Below are 23985 nucleotides of genomic sequence, written 5' to 3'. Positions count from 1 at the left end.
AGTTCAATACTGTAGAGTGCTCAAATGGGCAATGCCCTATTACTGCTAACCAGATTACTCCAACGTACATCGCGTAGCGTTGATAATAAGACTGCTCGCCAATACGATGCCCATTCACAAGGATGCCTGCAGGAGCTAGGATTGAACATACCATTAATCAGTGGGGTCTTCAGTGCAAGTTTTGCTTCCTCCTATTTTGAACTGACGTGCGCTAATTTACGAGGCTGCCGATCGCCATCGTAACACATACTTGTTGGTGTCTTACCAAAGATTTAACAGCTGTGCTCAAACCCTTTCTGCACTAATCCGCGCAACATGCACGCTAGATGGCGGTAATTGCCTCGCTCGCAGCTGAGCGGCAACAGAGCAACTGAATATTCAAATATTACCGCCTCCTTCATCCAGTTTTTGGACAGTGCGGTCATCAGGTGACCGCCGTAATGATCACTCGGGAAGCAAATTGCCACGTAGGTCGCAACTATATTAATGGACACGCGTGTCTTTGCGTCTCGGCGTGCAGGCATTATAGACAGAGAGAAATATGCGAATAAAGATTTCGAAACTGACATGAAAAAAAAAATAATTATTCTACAAAACTTGAGCGACGCATGGGCAATATATTTCCTGCTGGAGCCGTCGAGGATTATGGGCGAGCGAGCGAGCAATTAGTATTATTCAATTTAGGCCAAATTGGAACAGTAGGAGCAATAAGCGACTCACGAGTGCAGCGCTATTGACGCGCCCTCTATTTATATGATACAGTTATGACCCGAAGTAACACTCACAGTATGTACAACATGCCGAGCGTTCAGTGTTCGAGAATATTGAAGATTCCGGACGATCAAGGTCTTCGGAATATTCCTGCGAATGGTTTATAATGTTTCAAGAGTGGGCCATTGAGTTGCTATAGTCACTCGGAAATATAAAAAATGGAAAGCGGAGGCTTCTTACGTTTACGAGTCTGGCTTTGTGATTCTATCTTTGTCATTCTTATCGGCTAATGCGCGCAATCTCATTAAAGCAAAAGCGATTAAAAGGGGCTCGGGACGATCCACGCCCGTTCTTATGCAGTCAGTTACTCTATCCGACAAACTGCACATCTAATTTCATCGTCTAAAAATATGCGTGTTCAGATTAATTTAACGTACAATTATTCGTAAAAATATACGCCCCATTAGACGGCAAAAAAAGATTTTTTTTATTATTAATATTGGTAAAAAAGGCGTACTTTTAGTGGGAACATTCTGTTCCAGGTTTAACGGAATACCATGATTGGGTAGACTATCTCCCTAACCCGGGCGGCACCACTCGGTCCATTCCGTTGATAGCTCCCCCCGGCAGCCCTTCTTTATCAGACACCCCTCTGAGATTATCGCTCGCGAACATCGTTCCAGGAAGGGCCTCGGCCGGCCGCGGGGCAGGTATACGCTCGTGCGATCAAAGCAAAGCCCGGCCGCGTAATCCGACGCTAATCCCCGCCGGCCTCATTAACCACGCTCTTTCGGGCACCCGAACTAGCGTCGCGCGGCCCGCTAATTTGGGCTCGCTTCATGAATTATTGATGGATCACCCTGCGGTGACAAGGGGCGCGGTAGTGGGGAGGAAAGGAGATGATGACAACGAGCCGCGACCTGTTGACACGGCAGCAAGCGCCACCGGGGATTGGCGTGGCGCCTAAGTTGGAACGACGTCTCCTATTGGACGTTAACGAAGTGTAAGCCGTTCCCAGTTTCGTGCACGCGTGGAGACAAGTAACAAATATTTGAGTCAGAAATGGTAAGCTCAGTTTGAAAGGCTGAAGGACGGTGAGTACATTTCGTCGGTGGCGTGTTCAGATATTTGCGTTTGAGCGCCATCGACTGCGTTACGACCGCTTGAGACTGCTGACGACGAGATGGTTGTTATGGCAACCTAAGTCCGTGCGACGCATTGTGGTGTAACGCGAGGAGTCGTAACAAAGTCGGTCGCAGCCAAAAGCAAAGGTTTAAACGAGCTTTCAGAAACGCCATTGTGCATTGCAATGCATTCCAAACGCCAATAATTAGGATTCCTCTGTAAATTCAAATAATTTTAAAATTTGCCAGTTTAGACACTTCGCGAAATGCAATGAATGTGGAGATTTGTTTACGTAGGGGGCTTTACTGTCGGAATGATATGCAATGGGACACGTGACGATTGAATTGTGAATGTATGATGGACTCTTCTTTCTGCTTCGTCCAAGCACCTCTTCTATGGGGATCTTTACATAATTTTCTCTGAAATGTCGACGCGCACACTATCTAACGATGAGATTCCTCCTTGTCTACTAGATGCAGTCTTCTAGTTTGCAGCTCATAGTGTTAAGGGCTGGGGGGCGGACAGGCTGGCGACCGGGTTTGGACTATACGGTGACTATGTTTTAATGGGATATGAGCCAATGGTTGCGTTCGATGGTAGGTCCCATTGCATCTCCGCCGCGCGTGTCCGCGGGTCTCCCTTTTATAGCCCGGGTGACGTGCCGATGTTACGCCACCGGCGGGATCCTGGTGGGATCGGTGGTGGCTGCTGGCTTCGACGGAAATGAGGTCCAACAGCCACCCTCATTGGCCCGGAGGTTTATGGCGCCGCGGCAGCATCTTCTCTCGATGTTGGAGATAGAGGAACACAAAGACCCGTTGATGTTGGTTACTTCGGCTGATGTTCGAAAGCCTTGGTTCCGGGTCTTCGAGAGGGTCTCTACCGAGCGGTGGTGTTGCGGACCGTCACTGTAAGTGTGCCCCAGATGGAGCACAGCCTCGCTGGGGTGTGGAACGTAACAATAGTCTACAACGAAACCCCAGTAACGCCCTCCTGCTATCCGCATGAAGGAACGCCATTGGTCGCGCGCGCAATGACGTCAATCCAAGAGTTACGCTGCCTTGCCGACACTCTTTGCCATGGGCTTGCTCCGGCGTGACCAATACCGTGGAGCGTTCCCAAAACAAAGTTATCGTTTCAGAAACACCGAACGATAATCATTGCTGGTTAGTACCTACCTCGTTAATTTTGATACCCCGCTAACAGACAAAGCTTTCCGGGACGAACTGTATAAATATGTGCATTCGTGTCTCGTAAATAACTCATATTATGTTTCTTTTTTTTTGGGGGGAGGGGGGTAGAGTTATTATTAACGAGACATGAATGAATCATTATTCAATGACCACGCTGCTTCAAATACAAAAGAGAGTTGATGAAAATTTTAAACTCAGTCCAGCATGATAATTACTGGCACGATAACGCCCCTCTAATTGGTCAAACTGATTAGAGGAAGGTAAATATTTTCGAGAACTAACGCGTTCAAATAAACACGCCTTCCATCATTGATTGGAACAGCCTTCCTTCGAGCTTCGTGTCATATAATAACTGTACTCAGTTCTTGCAGGAAATTGTTACATCTTTTTTTAAAATAATGTTTATGTAATGATATTATGCGTCGAGTAACACCTTTTGGCGGACTATTTAGTTCGTGTCTAGGTAAATGAATAAACTGCGAAGAGGACGTGGACAGAGGCGGAAACAAGTATACTTGTTTCTGCCACTGTCCTGGTCCTTTGCGCAGTTTGTTTATTTCCCTAGATGTTACGCATCCCTTTCCCAATTTTTATTACAAAAATGTTCATTAAGGTATGGCCCCCTTTTAGAATGTCTCTTTCAAAGTGAAGTGAAATGTCATCGAGTGCGCAGCGGTGAAGTATACACTCGGAGACGTCGAAGTGTGCGGGGAAACAGGTCGTTGCGATGCAGTCGGAACCTCCCCACGGCGCACATTGAAAGAGGCTGGGGGAGACGGTGGCGACGGGGAACTTCGGTGGCTGACAGCGACTCAGCCCGAGGAATTCCGCTTCTTTGCTCGCTGCGCAGATAATGTGACGCGGACCTGCCTGGAGAACGGGACCTGGGCTGACAGGTCGGATTACTCGAGCTGTCGTCCCCTCATCGACGTCGACCGGGAGGCGAGTATCTTTCCCTTCCTCTTCATTTATTTCTTAGTGCAATCCTTTTTCACGGTTTGGTAGAAACTCAGGCGCGACGCGATCAAAGTTATTGATACAGTCGTTGACAGCATCGTAAGAACAGGGCAAGTTCCGAGAATCTCATTATCGCTCCGCAGCGTACGAAACTGCGGCATGAGACGGCCGAATACGTATGAGGCCCCACCTTGGGTTTCTTAAGCTCCCGTTGACTGTCGCGAAACGAGAGGGTCAAGAGCGAGATCGCGAGGGAATGGGACACAACTTGGGCGGATGTTGGAGCCACACTCGAGCAGTTTCCTTTCCAGGTTAGGCTCGTGTAGGATGCCACAGAGTCAGCTTGAACACGTGACAATTTTTGACTTTCGCATTTGAAAGCTGCCATTAAAATTAAAATGTGCTCATTTGCGGCTGTGCGTTTGCGGGCCCTTATTAAGCGCTTTAAGTTAACGAAAACGGGTAAAATGAAATTAAATCAAAGTTGCGATATCTCGTTTGAACTGTGTCGCGCATTATGCGTTATTTTAAAGATGCGAGGAGATTCACGCGTTCATTTCATACGTGGAACTTAACTGCCAGTAAGCCCAGAAAGTCACAAAAAATCATTAAAAATGGATATAAAATGTACGTTATAGCAACCAATGCAAATCATTCCAACAATCTCCCGTGCGATGCCATGTTTGTATGCACCGCCTCGGCGGCTTCGAGGAGGCGTATACGAAGATGGCAGCGCACCTGAAAATCCGGATCGCCACGGAGCGGGCTCAAATTCCGGGCGAGGTTCTCGCAATCTGGCGGAGTCTTACTGCGGAGAAGGCGCTGTGGAACCGAGTTTTCGCTTCTACGTGAAAAGACCCCCGGGGTGGGCGGAATTAATCCTCAGTCCTTCGCCGGGGATTTTCAGACGTTCTCCGTTGGTCTGTCACCCAAATCTCCCCGAATTCGAGAATTTGCATACTGGGCTAGCTGTGAGACACGCTCTGGGAATGCGCACTTGGGGAGCTAATCTGTACCCTTGGCGAAAAAGTCGGCGGGAAATCTGGCTGCTCTGATTGGCCGGAGCCAAGGTCAATTAAGTGCGGCGTTGGCCAATCTCAGCCGCCAGATTTCTCGCCGATTTTTATTCTTTTTTTGCCAAATGTCCAGATTGGGGCCCTTGCTATCTCTGCGGAATATTAGACGCCGCGCGTGCTGCCCCAGCCCAGTGATTCGGCATTTTTTTTTCGCATCGGTGATAAGCTATGGAAAAGTGTATTAGTGAAAAGACGGTGAGAGTGCAGGCGAGCTGGTGGTAGCTAATCATGTCGTATTACACCTGAGACTGCGGTGGAAGAAATCAGAAGAACTTTCAGTAGAAGGAACAGACACAGAGAACGTCTCACACAGAGACGTTCTCTGTGTCTGTTCCTTCTACTGAAAGTTCTTCCGATTTCTTCCACCGCAGTCTCAGGTGTAATACGACATGAAAAGTGTATATCGACGTTCAATGCTCTCGTAACAAAATCAGCTGCGACGCAATCAGCTCGAGCGCATAATCGCCCACCTCTCCCATGTTTTATGTGAAGACTTAAAGGGCACTCGATCATTTTTGAAAAAGGTCGTTTTGTATCTTATATTGCTTAAAATGTGTTAGCTCCCACAGATACAAAGCCTATATTCAAAAAAACGCCTATTCATCCCAGGGCAATGAAAACATGTGGACTCTTTTTTTCTCGTGGACTACATTGTGTGGCCAATGAAAGCCGTACAGTCCGCGCGGATTGCGAATGACTTTATTATAACTTGTTTCGTACAGAGTCCGATAGGTACACATTCGGAAAAGACTCCTCTTCTTCCCCGCGGGCGACGCCGTCACTTACAACTCGCCGACAAGCGCCCTTCGTCGACCGCTTCACTCGGAAGAAAATTCTTCCCCAAAAGGGCGTGTCGCGATCTTTGAACACGCCTTTATTGAGGAAATAAGCTGCGCACGGTTGTGAATTCGGGTATTTTGGGATGCTTAGAGCGTCTACACTGAGTTGTCATTACAAAACGACAACCTCAAAATCGACTTCAGTGCCCTTTAAAGGATGCAGCCAGCAAAAACCTTTTAGCGCAGTGGAATGTGCTAATTAGGGTATACCTAGACAAAAACAAAAGTGTGCCACACTAACGTGAAAACAGCAACGGGTATGTTGACACCCGACGTACACCCGAGCATAGAAAGAAAGCAAAGCAGGCGCGCACAACGCCATCGGCTTACAATAACATTCCTGGAACAACACACGAGCTCGATGCTCCAAGTTCGTCCGCGTCAGGCAAAGTGATTTAGCCGCTTTCACGACAAGCGCTCGTGTTCTTCCGGCGTCTACTTTTTTTCTTTTCTTCCGTGTGCTCGGTTTCACGTTGTGTACGTTTTTCGTGATTGCGAGGCGGCGTAGGTCAAATTGGAGAGTTCGGCAATCATCGGATGCGCTCGCGTGTTATCGGGTTCCTAACGACACCCGGGAGAGGAGTGAAAAAAATAAAAGCGCAAATTCTCTCCAGCTTCGAGGTCCTCTCGAGCTTCGTTGCAGAGGCAAGCTGAAAGTGCAATTTTCGTGTGTTTGCTACGAATTCTCGCGAGCGTGGAAGTTCACACTCCTGGATGACCTTGACGTCGAGAGTAAAATTGCGTACCTCCGTTCCCCTCTAGAGCGGTGTAGAAATTCAATTTCATCCAAGTGGAGCCAATACCATCTGCAAAACAAGGCCCCCCCTAAACGTCACCACTAGTGGGTGGATGCAGCGTCGCCTGTAGATTACGCCAGCATTGCCGCCAGCGCGTCTTTGAGCTTCTCGCAACGAACGCGACGCTATGCGGAACTCAAGTTCGTCTGCTTCCTTTGCATTTGTTGTGGTAACGGTTGAACGCCGACCGCTGATCGGCTCCGACTACCCATTGTCATTCAATCAGAGCCAATGAGAGCTCGGCGTTCTGACGTCACCACAACCCCTGCAAAAGGAGCAGACGAACTTGCGTTCCGCGTAGCATGCGGCGACGCCAAGATGGATCCCTCTTTGCGAAGGTTCTCGTCGAGCTTCCGCGTGGTTGCCGCTTGGGGCGGGTCGGGGATCCACCGATGATGACGTCATGTGCAGGCCTTGTCTTGGAGGTGCTATTGGTATACAGCTGGTCAGTTTCGGAGCTCAGCAAAATTTCCTTTCGCCTGTCGATTCTATTTAGTCTGTCCCGCACAGTGGCCCGCTTGCTATAAAAAAAAAAAAAAAAAGCTGCATTAACTTTAGGTGCGCAGGGTATAGTTTGATGTTAGCACAACGATACTTTACGCGTGCATAATACGAATGAAAACAATGATATCTCACATATGAGTTTCCTAGCGCAAGTTTTATTCATCCCGACCAAGTTTTCCATCAAAGCGAGGCTGTTAACATTATTTTAAGTAAGAAAAAGACAACTTCAGTTGACTTGTTTAAAAAAGAAGACGCTATCTACTAAAAAACAAAGTTCAAATGTATTTCTTAGATAAATCAAGCAGACAGGCCAAGATTATTTAGTAAAGGGGGAGGGGGGGGAGGGGGGCGATTGAAAATTACCGCGAGTAAGCGCGTAGGCGAACTGCTTTAATATTAGCAGATGCGAGTTTGTAATATAAAATTTTAAAGCTTGTATATAAATTCCCTGAAATTAATTTTCGCAGAAAATTGCGGTGCCCCCGAAGAATTTCTGCTTTCCGCTTATTTAATTTTTAAATATTTATTTCTGTTGTTTTTTGAGGTTCTGAAAATCTGTTTACAATAAGTACAGACGCGGGGAAACAAAGCTCCTGTAGACCTGATTTCTTGGCATTTATGTTATATTTTTTATCAAGAACGCAATGAAGCGACGAATTTTCATAAAATCAAAGTAAAACTAGGTGCGGTGAGAAGCTCGCTAGGGGCGCTTCTGCGTTCCTCACTCTGGGTAGTCCACGTGCTGCCCACGTGGTTATGTTTTAATTTTCATAGTGCATAGAAGCTTGGCACTGCACGTGCTTTTCCCAGTGGAGGAAGTTGAAGTATCCCCCCTCTCGGTTGTGAACAAATTCCACCAGGTGGAGATACGCAAACTTCTCGCCGCTCCCTATTTAAGGACGCTGTTCTGAGCACCTGCTCAGAAAGAGCTCACATTTATAGGCTGCTAAGACCGGCAATCTTGATAATGTGTAATAGAGGTTGCAAGTAATCTGCAAAAAGGTCGCTATCCCCCCCCCCCCCCCCCCCCCTCCCCCGCGCGCAGCAGTCACCCACCCAGCTATTTATGGTCGCCAGTGAATACTCTATATACACCTGTTGAATGTTTACAAATTCACAACCCAGTACGCGCATGTTGTCTTCGCTTCGCGTCATACGCACGAACGCTGAAAATGGCACCGGACAGAAGCCCTTTTTTTTTTTTTTGGAGAGGTCTACGCGCGCTACCCGAAGAAAAAATAGCGTCGCTGATTACACGACTCGAATAAACGTATGGACAAGGAAATACGATTACGACTTGGTGGGAGTCGCGCGTGTCCGTCCTCTTTCTCTCTAAGTTCATCGTTTCCTTTCTCTGACGGTGGGTAGCAGCAGCAGTCTCTTCAACCAGTCTTCGAGGCTTCTTTGTAACTATTCGCGGCACGTCAGGGTAATGCAGGAAGCACTCCGAGCCGAGCCACTGGCGATTTCGTCCTTGACGTCGCCCGCTCCGCGAATCAATTGTTTACCCGAGGACGCCTCAACGAAGCCCACGGTGGCAATATTGACGCAGGAGGGGTAAGCGCCCTTCCGCCCGCCCGACGCTCTTAATCACCCTGCGTGACCGGACTCCGCTGGGACCCAGACACTGCGACTCGAGCAACAAACAGGAAGGCACACATGCCCACGTTACTGAAAAAACGTTTACAGCTTACTCCCTCAAAAAGTAACGTTACTCGTTACTGAGTCTCAAAAGTTACGCGTTGCTTCAGCTCCGAAGTAAACTCCCAGACAAAAACCAAATTTAGGCACAGAGAGAACTCTTCTACCTGAGTACGTAAGTGAGACCAACAAAGAGGGAGCGAGAGAGTGAGAGGCCGTCCATGAGAGGCCGTCCAGCGATCGGACATCACACTTGACCCGATCAAAACGCACGAATTCACTGGAACGAACCATGCAGCTTCGCGATAGAGATCGTAGAGGTCCGCGGTATGAAATCATATCAACATGTTGCCAAGTCACAATGCCTCCCGTTTATCAGCTTATCCTTTCGTGCTAGACTCTGTTTTTTTGTTTGTTTTTTTAGCTGTTTATTTTTGTTGTTTCTTTTAAGCGAGGTTGCTTAACACAATAACCGCAGCTCAGTTTGCTCAGATCCCGTTGGGGTGCTTGACGGGGTCCTTACTATATAACATTTACCCAAGGAACGGAATCGTAAATGGCAAATCCTCGAGAGATACGCAAATAATGTATTGCACGAGCAGCGAAAAGTAAAACACAGAAAGGCAACGCCCGATGAAGGTCTTTATTTCCCTTCTCAGTGGTTCGTTATACTCGCCTGACCTTGTGTTATATGCAGAAGCATGTCGTGCGATTTTCGCTTCACTTTCTGACGCAAACCTATAAAACGATGTATCTCTCCGCCAAGAATCTTTGTTACGATCCTCAATAAAACAGGCACTAAGATGAATGAGTTTATAGACCGGTACTTTTAAAATTGCGATGTATTTCTGCGCATATGCCGTATGTTTGTATCGGCATCATAGACGCAATGAAATAGAACTACATTGATCGAAAAAGCTCTAGCACTTGTTTATTTTTTTTCTACTGAGGTTCACTCAAAGGTGTTATGTTTTTTTTTTTTACTTATGGTAACTTGCATGAGCACATGTTAGAACGAACGCTTAAAAAGAGACAGAAAGAGCCTCTTCGAGAGTATACAAAGCGCAGTGTTTCGCATGCTGAACGTTCTCGGCGACTGGTAGCGGCAATCCTTCATATATCAGAGAAGCTTTATCGCAAGCAACGGAGGCACGCAGAATTATTCAAATGGGTTAAGGTTATCGTCCATCCTTGCCTTTCCTTCCTTGCCACAATGAAAGCTACTCACACCGACCCCCGGTACGTGCAAGTCAATATGCGTCGGTAATGTAGGGTCCGCATCTGGGAGATATCAACTCAAAACTGACTCGGTCTGAAATTTGGATTACAGAAAAAGCCAATATTTCAGGATAACTTCGACGACTTTTGGGCAGAGTGTGATCGAGAGCTTCAACGAAACGGAATTTAAGGTCCCGCACGCGTCATCGGAAGAACCGCGACATTTAGTTGTTAGTTTTGAAAGCGTGGAAACTCAGAAACTCTAAGGCCAGAAAATCAAAGTTGGCCCCAATTCCACTTCCTCCGAATTTTATTTTTGTTGACGAAACAACGTCCAATAAACGCAGTGGAATTGAACCGCGGACCAGTGTGGCCTGTATACAATGGCTTAAACTTTCGTGTCTATACAATTTAGTTGTGCACCGGTTGTACCTAAGAGGTTCCGTTACCGACGATTCAATTTTTATTCAAAATTTGAACTTGCGTTAATACCAAAAAAAAAATCTTTCGCCTGCCTACTCGTCCGTATTGAAAACGATCGGGAGACAATCGCGCCGAGACAATTAAGAGCAAAAGTTTTTATCCCCTCAGTGTTTGGGTATTGATGCTGGATCATCGACATGTTAAACGCTACAGTGTCTCCTTCATTGCACGCGTGGTCATGGAAAGAATGTGGCGAAGAATCGTCGAAATTAGCCCGACGCCTTTGCTTTCCACCCGGTGCAACAAGCGCTGTTCTTACGCTATGCGCGGAGCGAACTTTCCTAGCGTATATACCGCATAGAGTCCATCCTTTAGTCGGCCCTAAAAATCGGAGCCACGAGCACGCACTGCAACTTAGGCTTAGGTCCTCACAGAGACAGTGGTTGTTGTTTTGATATTTTTAGTAGTGAGCTAGGGATGGATGCATCGAAGGAACCTCCTACACCGAAGTGCGGCACGCGTAGTAGTGTGCTTTGAATAGTTATTGCAAAAGGTATGTGGTGGGCGGGGCGAGTATGTGCGCTTCGGTTCACTTTTCCATAGCTTCGATGGCGCCTCAGTCGGTGAGCAGTTTTGCTGTCAAGGAATGTTTCGAACCACAGAAGTTGCATATTCGTTTCTAGCTTTCAGCCGCGATTCAAGAAACTCCTTGCGCAGGTTATTCGAAGCAACAATATTTTGCATATCAATATGACCGGTGGACGACTGCCCTCCAGAGGGGGGTTATGCCAGACGGCAATGTCCCGGTTCCTTGGTCCCGCCTCGTCTTGCATTGCCCCCCTGGTTTGTCCGATTGAAGGTGATGTTTCTGTTTGCTGTGGTCTTTGAACATTCTCTGAGATGTTCCACGTAATACGAAACAGCTAACGCTAGCTTACTCTGAAAACTGAGCTATTCCATCAACGACCAGAAACCATCTGTCATGTCTTATTTAGTGCGCGTGTGCGTGTGCTTGGCATTTTTTTTTTTTGGAAAGGGAGGGGGGGGGGGGGGTCGAACGGCGCAGTGTACGCTTGATGTTCTGCTATTCTTTAACTACTTTCTTGCCTTCTTCGGTTTCAGGTTGATGAAACAACATTGTACTACATCGGCTACGGAGTTTCGCTGTGTGCTTTGACTATTGCTCTGTGGATATTTCTCTATTACAAGTAAGTCCCGACTATAGTTTTTTCAACTGCTTTCTTGTTTAGCGCCCCACCATTATTAATTTTGTTTATGTCCATTCCAGTTTCAGGAACACAAACCAGTCGAAGAGATCAGAAAACAAAATAGTTCGTATTTAGACAAATGTGGTATATGAGTAAACACTTGTCCGTTAATGATTTCAAAGTTTCATGAGTTGCAAAGAATATAAATGTTTACTCTTAAAATTATTTACATTCAAATAAATTTTTGAGAATATTCGGCAAATAGCACCTCATTACTGTTTTTTTAGATGCTTTGAAATAAGGCGCATCCTTACTCCGTAACCAAAATAGTTGAAGTGAAAACGAAATTTGTTGGCGTAGTTACTGAGCAATGTTTTGTATGGATTTCTCTAAGCTATTAAGATCTTAAAATATACGTATGCTACTCCACACCTGTTAAGCTGGGGACGTTTTTTTTTTGTGACATACAGTTTTGGATGAGCTAGTTGATCATCCTCGCTCTCTGAAACTCAATACCGGTATGTCTTGTTAAAGACTCATTTTATGCGCCTCAACCCCGCACAGCTGCCCTCATTCGTTTGAGTAGGTCTTTCTCTATCTTACGATTTGACATATTTTGGAAGAGGCCATTTTTAACGTTTCTTTTAAATATTCCCATAGTTTTGAGCCATTAAATCAATGTAAGTAGTATACAGGTCGCTTTTTAATTCTGAACTAAGACAAGGGAAATATTTTTTTACGCTCCAATGTTACAGAGGCGAGTTATGATCAGCTGGGGAGGGGAAATCAATTCTTATTCCATTCAAGTTAAATCAACCAGAACATTTTGGATCCTCTGTTCTTTAACAGGTTTACGAGCTTAATTGTTTCAAAAAAGTAACTTTCTATAAAAAAAAAATAAGGTTGGGTAGAGACTAAAGGTAAGAAATATTGGTCCATATACGAATTCCCGTTTCTGACTTCGTGAAATGTGTGTGTGTGTGTGTGTGTGTTGGGGGGGGGGGGGGGGGGGGCGGGGGGGGCAAGCCGGGAAATTCTGCCCGTGCTAAAACAATCACCCTTTAAAAAAATATTCTACTTTCGCGCGTTGTTCTCAGTTTCTGTGGGCAACCATGACTTTTTTACAAACACAGGGTGTGAATGTTCATGTCATCCGCAACCAAGATTATCTGACCCGTTTCCCCAGAAATGTGTTTTGTTTCATTTCCACTCGCTCGAAGGCGGGCGCCTGGCGCAAACTAACGCTGTCTTGTTCGTAATGAATGGTGAGGTTTTTCGCGTGTCTTCGACTTAAATTATCGCATGCGAGGGAACCCTACACGAGAGCCGTCTCAAGTTACGTGGTATGAATTTATCGGTCCGCGCTATACACTACCCTGCAGTAAAAAAAAATATGAATTCAAGAAGAGACCACGCAAACGAGGACCCAACGGCTGTGCCCCTCAAAGAAAAAGAAAACAAAAGTAATCAGATTTCCGCCTTCCCTTATACTTACTGCCGGAGGGACGACCTCCCTTAAGTGCGTCGCGGCCCAAGACAGAGCGGGAGTATTGAGCCGACAGCAGAGATGGTAGCAACGGGGCAAGGGGGAGAGTTTTCCGCAATATTGAACCCGGCTTCGGATGTCCCGAAGGACCGTTAGCTAATTGCCAAGTCCCTCAGTTGCTCTACGACTCCTGCCTACTTCTATGCTAGTTACTTTAGTTGGTCGCATAAACTCAGAGCACACTTAATAAAGGTAGATCGACCAAAAAAACAGAAAATAAAATGCAAAACCATAAAAGTAAGGACCACAAAACGTTAAGTAACGAAGTGAGCTAATCATACCGTATTTGCTTAGTATACTTTGAGAAGCTCCGCTATGTGGACTTTCCGCGAGTTACTGGAAACGATCGCTTTTTCTTTAATCAGACGAAAGTAGGGGACGCCCTCTTCCGCGTCTCACGCCTTGATGACCATCAAGGCAAGAGACCGGTCGACCGCTGCGCTATCGCACCGTCCCGGTCAAATTCGCGAGGCCACTGGGGCGTGAGCCTCCTGCATGCAGTATTCACGCGGGAGCGTCTGGATATAGAGAAGACATCAGATCGGGCCAAAATTGTAGGGCCCGGCCGGACTAGGCCCGATTAAGTCCTGGCCCGACCCCGGCCGGAACCCTACCCGACTGAGAAGTATTCCACCCAAATTTTAATAGTATTTCTATTTTTTTTTTAACATGAGCCTGATTTAGATTGGGCCTGAACCCGCCTTTTTCTTTACCAAGGAGTGTTTTATGGCTGGCTGGCCCTAGCTTCTTCTAAAAGGGTACGTCATTCCTGGGGACGGAAGTGGTCATCACTCGAAACCCCCCCCCCCCCCCCCACACACACACACACACACTCCAAACAAAAGTGATGAACCCCTTGCCGTTGATTTAAACCTGTACCCTTCCGATGTGAATTTGACGCTGAATAAAAAAGAAGCAAGGTCGTAAGTTGATATCTAGTTTATCGTGGTTTGACGATCACACGAATGAAAGTGGCCTTGTAATTTAGTCTTCGGTTGATGTTGGGAGCAACACAGAACATATTCTGAGTTTGTGCCTTAGCCACGACAGTGCGGAAGAAGTTCCCACACTCCACCACTTGATTTTTTGTGGCTCAGTGGTTATCATATCTGACCGCGAATCGGGGAATCCGGGGTCCCAATCCCACAGCGCCGATAGACAAATTTTGTCCTTCTGCGGCTTCGTAACAACTATTTTATTTGATCAGTACTGCGTATTCATATGCATATTGTCGCGAATGAAAAAGGATGGACAAGCGTAAAACTAAAAATAAAGGTTAAATCGGCGAACTTGTGCCAGAAACAAAAGAAAGAACGAGTGTCAAAAGCAGCATTGAGCGTCGAGGTGTCGGCGCGACAGCTGGCTACGGCACGAGTTTCTGAGAGTGAGTCGGGAAGGCCAAGCTGGCCTTTGTATCTACTACACACTCGGTATCTCGAACATTCGGCCTAAAATGTTAGACCGTCGAACACTGGGGAGACTGACTCTGCAAGATCATGTTGGCGTCCTTATCAAGTACACTTGGTATCTCAAACATTTGAATCGAACGTCGAATCATTTGGGGTAAAAGAGTACACGCGAATCTTCCTGAAGGCCGGGGAAGCGTTCGTCCATGCATGCGACAATATTTACATGCCACGATTCACAACAAACCAAGTTTTTTTTTTTCACTTAGAATTACATTGCAAGGAACAGAAAAGGGCAAATAAATTTAAAACTGAAAATAAATGTTTAGTGAGGTTAACATGTGCCTTCAAACTAAAACAAAAGAAGGTATCGAGAATCCTGCGTCAGTAGCGGAAGAGTGACTGTCTGGAAGCTGCGCGTTATCGCTGCTTAAAGGTACATACGGTACCTTTAAAAAAATTAAACGTTTACAATTTCCTGTAACGCCGAATTAGAGCGCAGCTCTTGAGCAGAAGGAGGAGATGGAACTGAGGGGAGGACGTATGGCCCTCTTCATTCCCCGCTAAATTTACTGTGGAAAGTTTTCCTCTAAATTTAGCGAATTTTACCCTCGTGACGTCACACCTGACATCACGAGTGTAAATTTAGCGGGAAGTTTTTCCGCTCAATTTAACCGAAACATTTCCCGCTAAATTTAGCGGGAATACTGTCAATGTTAGATGCGTATGACGTCACGTGAGGTCGCGAGGTCACACGTGGGGCCATACGTCAAGTGCTTCCTATAATGACGTCACACGTGACGTCACGTCTGACGTCACGAGGGTAATCCTCGTGACGGTAACCCTTTTGACCCCCATAAGGGTAACCCTCGTAACCCTCGTGACAGTAACCCTCCTGACCCCCATAAGGGTAATCCTCGGGAGGGTAACCTTCATAACCCTCATGAGGGTAGCCTTCGTGACCCTCGTGAGGTTAACCATTGTGAGGGTAACCCTAGTAACCCTCGTGAGGGTAACCCTCGTAACCCTCATGAGGGTAACCCTCGTGAACCTCGTGACCGTAACCCTCGTAACCCTCGTGAGGGTGACCCTCGTGACCCTCGTGAGGGTAACCCTCGTACCCCGGACAAGGGTAACCCTCGTGACGTCACGTGTGACATCATCATGGGAAACATCCCATAATCCAACGCGCGGTTACGCCGACGGCGACGCCGCTCAAGCCAGAAACGGGCGCCTAAGAGCTGTGCTCTAAAATGTTCCGAAGCAGAACACTCGAGGACAGTCGAGAATGGGCTGTAACTTTCCAGGAAATAATTCTGAAAGAATGATCTGGGACTAGCTGGGTTCCCGTTCCTCCACGCGGCAGACGGCTGCGTAGCCAACTCCCTTATGTTCGAGGAAATTCCCCGTTTAAACCAAAACGAAGTCATATTTTATTTACTCAAAGCCTTGTCTATAATGATTGCGTACATATCAGAAGACAGGCTTGATTTACTAAACTTCACTACTTATTGAAGCAAATAAAAAGAGACAGCGATGCATTTCAAGTGCAAGGGAATTTTAGAGAAAGGAAAATTTTGTAATTGCGCAAGAGTTCAGTTGGCATCATTTGGTTATAATAGCGAATAAAATTTAGCACACGAGTTATCTTGAATAAGAAAGAAAAACCAGCTCGGCGACAAGCAATCACCTACTAAGGAAAATTGATCGCGAAAGATGGAACTTGCTATAGACGTTTGGTACCATCATCAACCTTCGTCGGCATTTGTTGCGTTATAACTTATAACTTGCACTCGCTTTGCGCTACTTTGTGCACGTTCAAAGACGTCTTGAGGAAATAGACCGAAGTTCCTCAAATCGAATTTCTTGATTTACTGAGGTAGGATTGTCAGGTTCCGACACAGCTCTAAAATAAATAAACCCGAACCCAACCCGAGCCCGAGCTGGACGCTCATATATGGGCCCGAGCCCGGCCCGACAATCGGGTCCGCTTGGGGTTTTCGGGATTGCCCGAGTCCGCGCAGAGCTCGAACGTAGAGGTCGGCTCCAAAAATTCGGGGTGTTCACTCGCGCCCCCTTTCGGCGTGTGCAGAGACCTCCGCTGCCTGCGGAACACCATCCACGTGAACCTGATGGTCACCTACTTCCTCATCTCGCTCGTCTGGATGACTACGGCCACGCTCCAGTCGATACCCTCACCACCTTACCACAAGGTGACCGTTTGATCCTATCCATTCGAGCGTCTGAATGATGCAACTTTATAGAGATAATAACACCAGAGGCACTAAAGGAGCTACGTATCGAGTATCGGCACTCGGTTCCTCGATAATGTTGTGGGCGCCGCCATCTTGGTACTCAGAACACAGCAGTCGCAACGGCCGATCGTCATCATTCAAAAGTGAGACTTCCTCAGTCATACATTCGCTGTTCGGAAGGTCATGTATTAATGTTTTTCTCTGTCGCGAACTGTTTACACACATGTGGAGGACGGAAAAGCGTTTCCCGTGATTTCAGATAATGGTTCAAATAACTGGCAACCATGCTTTTAAGGACTAAGGTGGTTAAGTGTTTTTACTCTGGCGCGTAGCTCATAGTGGCTCTAGTTACTACCAAAGTAATCGCTCACGTTTATGTGGACGTTGTCGTCTTCTGTGACTCTACGGTAACGCAATCATGAAAGCATAAGTCTTAGAAGAGATGGAGTTTGCCCTTCGTCATATAAACTTGATTCTGGTGTAGAATGAGTGGCCTGTAAAGTAATACTACGGGTATTATTTCCTGCGTGGTTACGTTTTATGCGAAATATACAAGGTGTTTCCTGGAATATTTTCAAATATCCCTCGAAATAGGGTGGTTAAGGAAGAAAAAAGACACCCTTTTTGTGAACACACTGCCAGCCAAGGCCGCCATCAGGGCTTTATAAAAAATGTGATTAGCAGCAATATTACTTAAAACTTACTAATTAAATTTCTAAATAGTAAAAATAAACACATTCTTGTAATCAGAAACTCGCTGAGCGTCAGCAAACACCCCCAAGTCAGTCAATCTTATGGAGACGTAAAGCGCGTGAGAAGTGCGGAGGTGCACTGAAGTCCTCACTCGTGCAGCAGGCGGAAGGATGACGGTGCAAAAAGGCAGATAAGAAACTTACCTGCGTGTTCTCATCACCAGACTTCCGCCTACTGCACAAGCGGAAAGGCTTCCCACGTGCTTTGTGACTTCCCAAAGTTGACTGATCACCAATTAGCGTGTTCAAGTGGATCGGATCAATCCTATGTTACTTCATGAGCACTCGTGTGTCTTATATCAAATCAGATTAGTACGCCAATATTTATTCATTTATTTTATTTAACCCGGAGCGCACAGAGGACATTATTGCAGAAAAAGAAATAAAGGTGCAAATATCCAAATATCAACAAATATTCCCAGAAATATACGCAAACATATAACTCACAAGCATATAAGCACTAATAAACATGACTGGAAAAAAGTCGTAGATTAGAAACAAGTCTTTAATCATTTACGTTTTACAAATATAAAAAAAAACAAGTGTTGGAATGTTTTGAAGAAATCTTGAACATAAAAAGCAGGCAATAAACAAATAAGCCAAAGGTTATGTTCACCAACGTTCGTGTTGTTGTATTAAGAAAAAGAAATAACTCGAGATACGCTTCCAGGTATAAACCAAGATCATTGATCATAATCAAATGTGCTTGACATAAACTGCAAGAACACTCACTGTCCGACTACGCCGCGTGTTTTTGTAAAAAAGAAATGTATATATATACATATTTGCAGGCAATTCGCGAAAAATAGGTCCCGCGAACAATTCCGGTAAAATGTAAACACATCTACATTGAGATTCCATCGCGTAGCGATTATGATTAGGACCCGCGAATTATTCCAAAACTTTAGCTTTGACGTAAATCGCGAAATATTGAACCCACGAAAATGAAGTTTTTTACAGTATTAAGCAGAAAAAGTTGCCTTAATCACAGGTGATAAAGGAAAAATTATAATTCACTGGATCTGTATGATTTGTTCCGTGCTAAAATGAGGAAGCGTTGCATCGCGGATTGTTGGAATGTTATATTTCGCAAAAAAATAGAAAAAATAAAAATAAAACAATAATATCGAGCGAAAGATGATCATTTAGTGATTTTAATTTTAGTCCAATTAATATTGCAAAATAAAACGTCGAAACGGCAGACAAATACACACGGTCACTTTAACTTGAATTAAGATTATTTAATAAAAACGCATAGGCTCTTGAATTTTTTCAAATTTAGAAATGTACTGCCTAATCGTATCTTGGAGGAGATTGCAAAGTGTTGCATATTTGTCGGAATTTGTTCTGACTTTGTTTTTTTTTAATATTTTTTTTTTTGGATTCCACATTGGTAACATAGTATTTCTACTTTTGAGTAGCTTAGTACGAATAAAAGCTTTCTTTCCGTATAAAAAGAAAAAAGAAAAGTCCAATGAAAAATAGAGAACCTTAAATCGACAACTGCAGTCAAGCAGCGCTCCTTTCTCCTCGCTCTCTTTCCTTTTCTTTATCGTTCTACTCGAGGGCAACAATACTGCTGAGTGGTTGCGGTGCAATGGAAGAGGCATGACCCGATTATAATACCCTCAATGTTGAGGTTGTCTCGAAGAGTGCAACGCTGCCAAAGCGGTAACCCTTTCGGAATTCCAGGCGGCCTGCTTCCTGTACATCGTGCTCACCTACCTGATGGGAACCAACTTCTTCTGGATGTTCGTCGAGGGCCTCTACCTCTACATCCTGGTCGTCAAGACCTTCTCCATCGAACTCGTACGATTCCACGTGTACGCGTTCATCGGATGGGGTAAGCGCGCGCCAGACTTTTTTCCTTTCTTTTTTCGGGTAGTATTAACCAAGCATTGTCTAAGTCTTAGAGACTTACTTTTCTTACTTTGGTACATGTGTTATACTTTAAAAGACCGGACAGAGAGACCTACGCGTTACTTACAAAACGTATTCGCCAGATTGAGTTACATAGTTCATCATTGCCTGTGTCATCTATTCATTATATTTTTTGTTGTGTATGTCACGCTTGATTGCATTTCTTTAGTTTTGTGTTATTTGACCTCAAAGATGTAAAAATTATCCCCACCTCCCCACCCCCCCCCCCCCCCCCAAAAAAAAAAAGAAAACTATTTTTTTTGTGTGTGCAAAAAATGTTTTATATGCAACTTCGAATGCTCATTTTCCGCCCACATGTAGCCCTAGCGCTTCTAACCAGATGTCAATGTTTCAAAGCAAACTGTTGTCTTGTTTAAATTTTTTTTTAAATTGTCAATAGAGAAATGGTTGCTGACGGAGCTGTCGATCACATGAAGCAGAATGGCGCCAGTTCTCAAGACGCGCTCCCTTTTCTCTTAAAATTAAAAAAAAAAAAAAAACTGATAACATTTTTTTTAAGATAACGGTTCTTTCTGAAGTTTTCGCATCTGGTTCGGACCGCTAGCGTTACATTCGGGTGAGAAATGAGCCCTCGGCAATGCGTAATTTACTTTTGCAATAAAAAAAAACAAAAAAAAAACCTGCATTTTTTTTAATTTATTTGCTTCTTTTTTTCTTTCTTTTTTTTTTTTGGGGGGGGGGGGGGGTATGTATACCGTATTTGCCACAAGGAGAAAAAAACAAGCACGGGTTAAGCTGGTGGCTTTATGTGTTTGAATAATTGACCTTTTTATTTTTTAAACACAATTCGAATACGGTAATAAAATCCCCAAATTGAGGAATTTGATGGAGGCACTTTGTGAAAACATAATTTCGCGGAAACCTCCCAACCGACCCCCCTTCATGTGATAACTTAAAATACTTGAGTATCGAGCAGTTGCTGGAAAAATCGGCCGTCATCCGTCTGGCTTGGTGGTAACATGGGTAACAGGCACTAGGTTAACACCAACATTGGAATGTGTTTCGACAGCGTCAACTGTAGCAAGAAACTTTACAATGAGCAATATGGATACAGCCATGTGTGGTTAATACGGACCCCGTTAGGAGGGTAAGAGGGAAAGGGCGGCCGGCACTCTCCTCCTTGCTGAGTGGTTACGAAACAGCGAAAAACCCGGATGAACGTCTCGGATGCGTGTGGCTCTCCAAGTTTGGTTGTTTTCTTCGCGGTTCGTCTCTATTTGATTTTACTTTCAGATGTAACTAGAGCTGCAGCAAATTGACGACAATCCCCCGATAATCGGGACATCACTGCACGAATAAATAACCGAAAGCGCAGAATATTATCGGAGGGCATCTGCATCGCGCACGGGATCCCGCAGAGCAACTGCGGCTGCAATGTTTTCAATCCTTATTGCTTTCCAAATGGCCAAAACCTCCGGCGGCAGTGTGTTGCGTTCGTGAGCAGAACGAGACTTTTCCTCGATGCATACTCCCTATTGTGCTCGGAACATTTCTTGAATAGGGTTTGCATCGAACTTACCGCTGTACCGCCGATGAATACGGGTTTTGCTCGCAAGGTGGGTGCAAGTTTTCTTGTGAGAATCGGTGTTTCGACTGGGAATTTTTCGTAACTTAATTTATCCTAAGGCTGATGTCTTGCAGTGGGAATGTTGACTCGATTTTATTATCAACGAAACTTAGGTAAAGGCTCAGTTACATCATGGGGTGTACCTGGAAAATGTCAAAACGTTAGTTCTGTTGGTTTTCCTCAATCGCGATCTTCTGCGCGATAGCAGAAAGTCATGAACTTACGATGGCTTTCTCAACGCGACTAGGTTATTTTTACTTTGCAAAGTAGTAACACAGCTGGAAAGAAAACTTGTATTTCTATCGTGGAAGCATGCTCAGGCACCGATTTCGAACCTTTGAATCATTTATGAGCTCGCCCCGGGAAATGGGCCCATCTCGACTTCGCTGTTTCAAACAAAGGACATCCTCGTCGACAGGGGATCCTCAATTCAAACTTTTATAAACAACTGCAAGCCGGAGAAAGCTACCTTCGATCGTTCCATGCAATGGTCTTAATTCGCGCGTCCTTGTTCACATTATATTTCATCGTTGCAAACGACACAAAATGGGAAAAAAAAAAAACATTCTGTGTGTACCGCATTTAAATCGGCAAAAAACCTCGAAGGGAAGTTCAATCGCTCTAAACTGATACAATATTTTGAGTGCTCAGCTCCGATTTTTATGGGTGGAGGAGCGTTCAGTGCCACGCTTCTCGGCATCACCGCACTGGGGGGTGCCAGAACGATGGACGACAAACGTTTCCAATGAGTTGAAAAACGCTGTCCGCAGCACACAAGAACGCAAGTCGAATAGCCAGCACTTTGAAGCACCCAATCATCAACGCGGAAGCGGCGTGCAGAGCACTTTTCGCCAACATTTCTAACCACTCAGCAAGGCCGTGGAACCTCACGCTCGCTAGATGGTGCTGCTGTATTCAAAATGGCGCTACCCACGATAAAACGGTCTATAGACGGCACCTTTGAGCACGAATTCGGTAAATACGTTCATTTTTTGTCTCGTTATTATGGACATGTCACATTAAGGACGCTTTTTTCGATGGAACGGACGTGCCCATATTAACGAGGCGTCACTGCAATTATATATCATGCAATCAGATGTTTACTTTGGTATATTTTTGTTGTTTTGCCACTATTTCCCATTGTAGTATTTATTGAAGCTAAAGTACGAATACGAGCTAGATAGTTGAAGGCAGACATTCTTCGCCCAGCAGCGTACAGATAACAGGACAAACTGAAACCCGTTATTCCTCATGTTCCAAAGGCTAAAACGTGTAAAACTATTGTTTCACTTAAGTGTCCTGTTGTGTTAAAAAAAATAGGTATACTAGTTGCTCCCAAAAGTGAAGGCCGTCCTGTGACTGCTGCCCTGCGCAGGGTTGCCGGCGGTGGTGGTCGCCGTGTGGGCCGCCACCAAGGCCATCTTCAGTCCCAATCACAACGATCCGGTTCTCTCGGACGGAATGTGAGTACGGTTCGCCCTCGAAAATTCCACGGGAAAAATAAAATATCTTCGCAATCTTGAGTCACAAAGGAAACGCTATTCAAATATTTTTGCCATCCTAGGTGGGCGGGGTACAAAACCTGACATGATGTTACATTTCAGCTCTAGATTCGACTCTTCAGCCAAAAGTTTTGGCGAATTTTTTTTTACGTGACTTTTGTAAAAGAAACATGCTCGGAAGTTTCGACATCAGCGCTGCTTTTATATTTTGAGCCCCAGTTCTGCTACAGACTTCCGCCTTATCGTAGGTAGATAAGCAACCGCGTTTATGAGAGATCGAGAGCGTTCTCCTGTCGCCAATGGGTGCTTCTTTTCCTAAACTTTATGGTACATGCCTAGAATATCATGAATCGCGAGACTAAAGGAGGAATTCCGTGTTCGGTCTAAAACTTTGTCTTCTTCGAATAAGACTTGATTGACATAACGGGCAACATGAGCGGCCTGCCCGCAAGCGCGTATTCGGATATGTCCGGAATGTCAGATGCATATCCTGAAGAAGTCGAGGATGTCACACTTGCGTTTATATATTTATAAGAACTAACTATGAGGGATGATGGTTTCAAACCATGGCACACGTTTTTGCTGTCTCACACATATTTACGTTACGTTAAAAGAGGTGCTAATAAAAAAAATATTAAAAATTGTCATTTTGTTGTGCGTTGCTGACATGTAGAATCGGTCGGAAACCATACCTTGTTTCACATATTATAAGAACGGGACAAAATAACCGGGTCTGTTCGTCCTTTTATGTCATGTTCCTATAATTTGTAAATAGTCCAACCAACCCGCATATCCTGATAATGACGTAACTTCCTTTCGGTTGATCTTTATATTCTAGCAAAATTATATGAAAGAATCGGTTTTTACAACATCTACGAGAATTTAAATAATTAAAACCTTTGCGGTTTAAAAAAAACCTAAAAAGCAAAAAAAAAATGTTTAGCAGTCTGGTTGGGACACGTGTGTCAAGAAATAAAATTTACGCGAAAGAACAAAAATTAAAGCATTATGGACGGCGCGAGATATATTTGAAATTCTGCGCGCAAAGTCCATGACGTCGTGGAATGTTCACACACTTTTTCCACCTCAACGAGATGGTCTTGCACACTCTCCACCTCAACCTCATGGTCAAGCCGATCTACCTCTCCTCCACGCGCCCAAAATGTACTGAAAGTACATTGTAATTGTATGTACTGAGAGTACATTGTACGTTGTAACAATGTACTGAGAGTACATCGTACATTGTAACAATGTACTAAGAGTACATTGTACATTGTAACAATGTACTGAGAGTACATCGTACATTGTAACAATGTACTGAGAG

General features: G+C 45.0%; 1 protein-coding gene across 1 annotated transcript in view; it reads left to right on the top strand.

The window, feature by feature from the left end:
* The window catches only part of LOC8050659 (diuretic hormone receptor), a 71143-nt gene that overhangs the window by 19767 nt on the left and 27391 nt on the right, over positions 1-23985 (top strand). Inside the window, exons 2-6 of the mRNA XM_042294347.1 lie at positions 3880-3971; positions 11607-11692; positions 16737-16857; positions 19344-19494; positions 22535-22622. Coding sequence (XP_042150281.1) covers positions 3880-3971; positions 11607-11692; positions 16737-16857; positions 19344-19494; positions 22535-22622 — 538 coding nt within the window. The remainder of the gene's footprint in view (positions 1-3879; positions 3972-11606; positions 11693-16736; positions 16858-19343; positions 19495-22534; positions 22623-23985) is intronic.

This window comes from Ixodes scapularis, unplaced genomic scaffold (genome assembly GCF_016920785.2).
Source record: "Ixodes scapularis isolate PalLabHiFi unplaced genomic scaffold, ASM1692078v2 PGA_scaffold5__190_contigs__length_132052651, whole genome shotgun sequence".
NCBI lineage: Eukaryota > Metazoa > Arthropoda > Arachnida > Ixodida > Ixodidae > Ixodes > Ixodes scapularis.
Note: the sequence above shows the minus strand (reverse complement) of the source record. Positions and strands in the feature narration are given on the sequence as shown.